Source organism: Gossypium hirsutum, chromosome A03, assembly GCF_007990345.1.
Source record: "Gossypium hirsutum isolate 1008001.06 chromosome A03, Gossypium_hirsutum_v2.1, whole genome shotgun sequence".
NCBI classification, from domain to species: Eukaryota; Viridiplantae; Streptophyta; class Magnoliopsida; order Malvales; family Malvaceae; genus Gossypium; species Gossypium hirsutum.
Window position 1 is genome coordinate 45,595,833 of NC_053426.1, and position 5,991 is coordinate 45,601,823.

Sequence of the window (5,991 nt, forward strand, 5' to 3'; positions counted from 1 at the left end):
TGATAGAGCTAAAATATAGAACTTTAAGATATTGTTATTCTGCCAAAAAATAGAAAGAATTTATTTTCTATGTATAAATTTTATTTTTTGAAATAATAATTGTTTCTATTGAGAGAGAATTATTTTTCTATTGAAAGTAAGAAATTGTTTCTGATTTTGTATTTGATTCATGATTGTTCGAGCCTACATTCGAAGCAATTTGTGGTATGAGAATTGTGGAGGTCGTTCGGTTAAAAGTTGGAAACATCAAAGATCCGTCTTGTACAAAACACGAGTACTTTTCAAAAAAATTTTATTATTATAGATGCTATAAATCGATTCGATTTTTAAAATTTTAATTTCTCGCTATAATAGAAAATTAATTTTTAAATCAAAATTTTCCAAGAAGTAAAATGATGTTTAGAATAGTGATAGGAGAAATAAAAATTAATCCACTTTAGTTAAAAAGTTGGTCAAAACTGATCTCAAGATGGTTGCAATCTCCAATATTAGGATCAAAACTATAAAGTTTGAGCGTGATGCTGATTTTGAGCTGAAATTTTCTTCACTTTGTTATTCACTTGTTAAATTAATGTTTTTGTAATGACATTTTAAAATTTTCTAAAATAAATTTATTTCATTATAATTATAATTATGCAGCTCAATATTTTAATAAATATTTTAAAATTATTCTGTACCAATAGTTATTTTATTTTTAATTAATATATGATGAATGGGTATGCAATTATGATCAGAATTATATATATATATATACTTCTAATAGTATATATGAGTTTATCTTTTATGTTGATCAAAGAAAATTACTTTAAATCAACAAATTAATTAGCTTGAAAATAAGCTAAAAAGACATGGTAAGATGCATTATCAAAATATTCCAAATCTACATACTAAACTTTAAAACTACAAACTAATTTCGTTTCAATGACAATAATATAATCATAAATATGAATCCATATCACAGTCTCCAAACAATGAATATTTGATGTAAACTGGCATAAATATATATATATTGAATATAAAAACAACAAAGTCGTAACTGGGATCCAATTCATCCTATTTAGACAGTAAAAGTCAGATAATAATACAACAAACTTTACATCATGACTCTCAATTCTATCTTATATCTTACAGACACCAAATGAAGAGAAACAACGTTATTGTTTCTAATAATAATCATGCCATTTCCTTTCTTCACATCCAACTCCGCTTCCCTCCATTATTTCCATTCATCTTCTTTCATCCTCAAACCTACAAACCCACACATTCTTCTTTAACCTATAAATCATCAACCAGGGGAAATAAAAACACAAAAGCACAACCTCCACTGCTAAGAGAAAAGTATCGTCATGTGTGTCTCGATGCATCATCATGTAACTGTGCCACTCTCACGTTGGGGTCATCCTGTTGGGGGGACACCAAATAGATGTAAAGAAAGGCCTGAAACAAAATGGAATTGATTTGACCAGGTTTTGTTAGTCATATGCGGAATACTCACCCGAATGTAGAAACTAGGAGATCGAAAGAAATCCATGGGTCCCTGTTGAACAAAACAGAACATAAACAAAGTTACCATTTTAACTCGAAAAATATAAAGAAACTGACTGCACAGAGAAATTACCATTCCAGGCATGGCTTGCTGAGTGCCATAGTAACCATCATGGCTCGTTGCTATGGTGTTTAACTGTCCCTATGAATGCAAAACCCCAAATTGAGATTTACTCTCCTAATGCAGCACTATATTGGATAAATAAAGCTATATAATTAACTCATTATGCTTATAAAACATGATAATACCAGCCCCTGAATTGTCTGTTGATTCCCATAATAATTATCGCGCGGTGCCATTAAATTAAGCTGAACCTGTAAAAAGTATAAAACATGAAACGGAATATAACTAACATAAAAAAGTTAAATGAAGTCAGCTGTAACAATCTTACCATTCCTTGGACGCTTGGTTGTGCACCAAAGTAACTATCTAGGGCTACTGATCTTGAGCTTAACTTATCCTACAAAATAAAAAATTAACAAGTGATGTGATCATATTTTGATCAATTTTATTCCAAAAGCTTGAGAACATTTCTTGATTGCAAAAGCTACAATAATCTTATTGTTATGCTATTACTTGATGCAGGTGCCATAAATCAACAAAACATCTTTAACTAGTGTGCTAATATATAGAACAGAACTAACCATTTGTTGCAAGCCATCCATCGGTGCAACAGCCATTACCTCCTGCTCTGAGTTTCCCTAGACAGAAAAAGAAGCCCAAGTATGGACCGGTAACAGAATCTGCTAAAAATATATCCACATGGCAAACACTATTTACAACTAACCTTTCTCTTTTTGGTTGGGTTCTTTTTCTTATTCATCTTGCTTGTGCTTCTGCTTTGATTGTCTTCTTCAATACAGATCATACCCTGGGTGGGAGATGCCACAGCTTCTGCAAGGCTCTTATTAGAAGTGTTTGCACTCAAACAGCTCCCAAAAGCTTCTTCCAGGCTTCGGAATGCAATATAGTAGCTCTCTTGAGACAATGAACCCTCCTCAATCAACTTCATCCCTCGTTGAAATAAATCATTGTACCTCTGCACCCTAGATTGAACCTGTTCAGATTCTTCACTCATGAAATGCCTGCTCTTTGCCTCTTTTGTCCATCGTTTCAAAATATATTGAGAAGGGATGGCTGAGTGGCCGTTTATTTGGAGAACTACCATTGCGTGCCTGCAGAGATATCCTTTGTATTCATACAAGCGGCATATACAAGAAACTTCTGCCTTCATCTCATTCAAAGTAACAATAAAATCCTGATTCTTTTCAAGATCTTGAACTCTAAAAATGCTGCATGTTGAATCATGATTTTCCGGCTTTGGATGACAAGCAATTGCACCCACAACCTCGATTTGAAACTTCTTGAATAATGTGTGTGTGTATACCCCCACAACACTCTTCTCAAAAGGTGATGGAGATTTTAATGCTGGCACTTTGCTCCATGAATCAGAATTTGCTTTCGCTTCCTCTTCATACCTATCTTGTAAAATTGCTTCATAATGTTTCAAAAAATCTTGCACTGTGGTCTTCTTATGTACGTACTTGTCAAAGAATGAGTTCACACTCTCGGCTCTCTGAACCGTAGACATCCCAGCCAACAGAACATTCATTATATAGGTTGGAACCCACTTTTTGCGGTCTTCATACAACGACTTCATCCATTCATCATCCTTGAGTTCAAATCTATCAAGAATTTTCCACCACCTTTTGCCGAACTCTTCATCTGTCCATGACCTGTAGATGCATTTCTCAAACTTTGCCATCAAGTTTCCGTGCTGTTTAATTACATGACCAAGGTTCTCAGAAACCTTTCCTAATACGTGCCACAGGAAGAAGCAATGAAGTGTATTTGGAAAGATTTCTGCAACAACAGATTTCAGAGTTCGGTCTTGGTTGGTTATTAGGACTCTAGGAGATTGTCCACCCATTGCTTTCAGCCATGTCTGCATTAGCCAAGAAAATGTTGCAGCACTCTCATCTGATACCAGTGCACATCCAAGCGGAATGCACTGGTAGTGGTGGTTTACTCCAATAAATAGTGCAAGAGGCATCTTATATTTGTTTGTAACATAAGTGGTATCAAAAGACACAGCATCACAGAAATAACTGTAATCATGCCTACTCTTTGAATCAACCCAAAACAAACTCTTCAGACGCTGATCTTCACCCAGGTCTACTGCATAAAAGAAGTTTGAATTTATGCTCTGCATGTGTGTGAAAAATTCAAGTAAAATCTTAACATCAGCAGCTTCTAATGCCAAATTTCGACCTTTATCAAATGGATTTTTGGGATCATTCTTCAGACCAACAACATTTTTATATTCAGCAAATTGTCTAGCCATTGCAGCATACATCCTTCTGGTCTGTTCACTGACAGCTTGGGCTGGCAAAAGTTCATGGTTATGTTCTTTCACAAAACTATGTATAACCCATTTTCCATCAGGCCTTCTCTTCACATGCATACTTGCTTTACAATCCGTCTTCGAACATGATCGCCGACCAGTTGCATTTTCAGGGTCTTGCTTGCTTTGTCTAGCTCGTGGCCGGTTAAAGGATTTGTCATATTCCCTTTTGGTCCCATATCTAGAACAGGCAAACTTTGCATCAATAAATTCTCTTGAAGTCTTCGAACGTCGGCTATTTTGTATAGCTGTGTTGAATCCCATAGACCGAGCATATTCTTGATAAAATGAATATGCTTCTCCATGTGATTCAAACTCCATACCAGAAAGTGGCTCAAGATTCGTATCCTCCTTGAAGGTCACCATATCCACAGCAGAAGAATGCATTTCCCCACCATCTTCAGCACGCATATTCTCTCCTACAACTTGAACCATTCCATTATGCAGTGATTCATCACCATCTAGCATATTATCAATTCCATTTGCATCTTCATCTTCCTTACACTGTTCACCAGAAGGTAACCTAAGATCTATGTCCATGATTGAAACTTGTTTACTTCAACTAACTGTTTTCCTGACTGCACCTGAAAAAATTAAAATGTAGAAGGACGCCATCATGTCAGCATAAAGAACCCATGACAAAAAGCAATTCACAATAGCCTACTATAATTATAAAAGATAGACAAACTAATTGAAGTCCTCTTTAGCTCTTGGACAATCCTGGATATACATGTATCTATAAAGGAAGCAAATCCCAAAGCTACAAATATGATGGGTATTTCAAATTTCCTTAGCTATAAGTTGATACATGAAGACCTTTTCCCTAATACCAACATTCCAAACGAACAAAAAGGCTACAATTTTAACAACTTTTAAGGATTTTAGCCATAAATTAGGTAACAAGATTAGGCAAGCAACTAATAATATAATATCAGCAAACTAAGATTCATGTGACCAAATAATTTCGAAAGAGATGAACCCAGAAAATCAATCACAATTACAGAATTAAATAAAATCGGGAAGGTTTCAATCATATAATGAATTTAATATTAAAACAGAAGAAAAAAGAAAACGAAAATATATTTGGGGATGATGGGATCGAAATAGAAAATTTAGAAGAAAAAGAACAGGGAAATTGCGAAAATTCAAAAGGCAGAATTGGAAAGCAAAATAGTTTAGAGGGGGGCGGGGATTAAAATAAAGGAACACCTGAAGTGGAGGTGGAAATAGAATGAGTGATGATTCTGCGAAAACCGAAGGCGAGTGGAGTTAAGGGCGCGTAGAGAGTTGGGGGGGGGGTTGGGAGATTTAGGGTTTCCTGCTTTCCTTCCACTCGCTTTTCTCTCTCACTCGCCAATTTGGGGATCTCAGACTCTGTTCTCGCTTTCACTCGCCCCTTTTATGAGTAAAATAAGTTAATCCTATTATTAAATAGTCTAGTCTGCTTTATTTTTCTTTTAATGTTGAATATTTTGCTTTCTGTGTTGGGCCTCAACTCCATCCATACTATTACTACGAAGAGATAAAAACCCATTTAATCTAACAGATTTCGGCTCAAACGCAAAATAAGCCCTCAAATCTTAACGTCCTTTAACCATAGTCTCTCATAGCCTTCAATTTTGGGAAAAAATTCTCGAATTTATTTACCAATTTTATGGTCACTTAGCGTTAAATTTCTACTAAAACACCGATTATACATAAGTAAGAAAAATGATGAAATGATAAATATATCCTTCAATAGATTTTTTAATAAAAATTTTAAAATGTTGAAATCACCAATATACCTTTTAATAAATTATATTTTTTTAAATAAAAAGCATAATGGCACAAAAAAAAAACCTTAACATTTATCTATGGCAAACTTATCCTTATTTTTTTGGAATAAATTTGCTTTGGGTTAAATATAAATTAGTACTTGAACTTATACACTTCTCCCAGATTGGTACTTATAATTTTTTTCTCAAATTGGTACTCGAACTTTTCTCTCCTCTACTAGTTTGGTACCTGAAACTAATGGCGTTAATTTTTTTCTACGTGGTAG

At 34.4% G+C, this 5,991-nt stretch overlaps 1 protein-coding gene across 7 annotated transcripts; it reads right to left on the reverse strand.

Annotated features, from left to right (window-relative positions):
• Positions 1-978: 978 nt before the first annotated feature.
• LOC107887164 (protein FAR-RED ELONGATED HYPOCOTYL 3) lies at positions 979-5,372 on the reverse strand. 7 transcript variants are annotated; one of them, XM_016811322.2, is made up of 9 exons: positions 5,160-5,358; positions 2,334-4,534; positions 2,191-2,247; positions 1,938-2,006; positions 1,795-1,860; positions 1,619-1,687; positions 1,496-1,537; positions 1,320-1,401; positions 979-1,248 (listed from the first exon to the last, which is right to left on the reverse strand). In XM_016811322.2, exons 2-8 carry the CDS (start codon positions 4,488-4,490, stop codon positions 1,345-1,347), a joined length of 2,517 nt encoding a protein of 838 aa, XP_016666811.1. In that variant the 5' UTR covers positions 4,491-4,534; positions 5,160-5,358; the 3' UTR covers positions 979-1,248; positions 1,320-1,344. The 7 variants fall into 7 exon arrangements, with proteins under 7 accessions (XP_016666811.1, XP_040952390.1, XP_040952382.1 ...); XM_041096456.1 differs by having other exon boundaries at positions 979-1,401; positions 5,160-5,372; XM_041096448.1 differs by having other exon boundaries at positions 1,496-1,687.
• Positions 5,373-5,991: the final 619 nt, after the last annotated feature.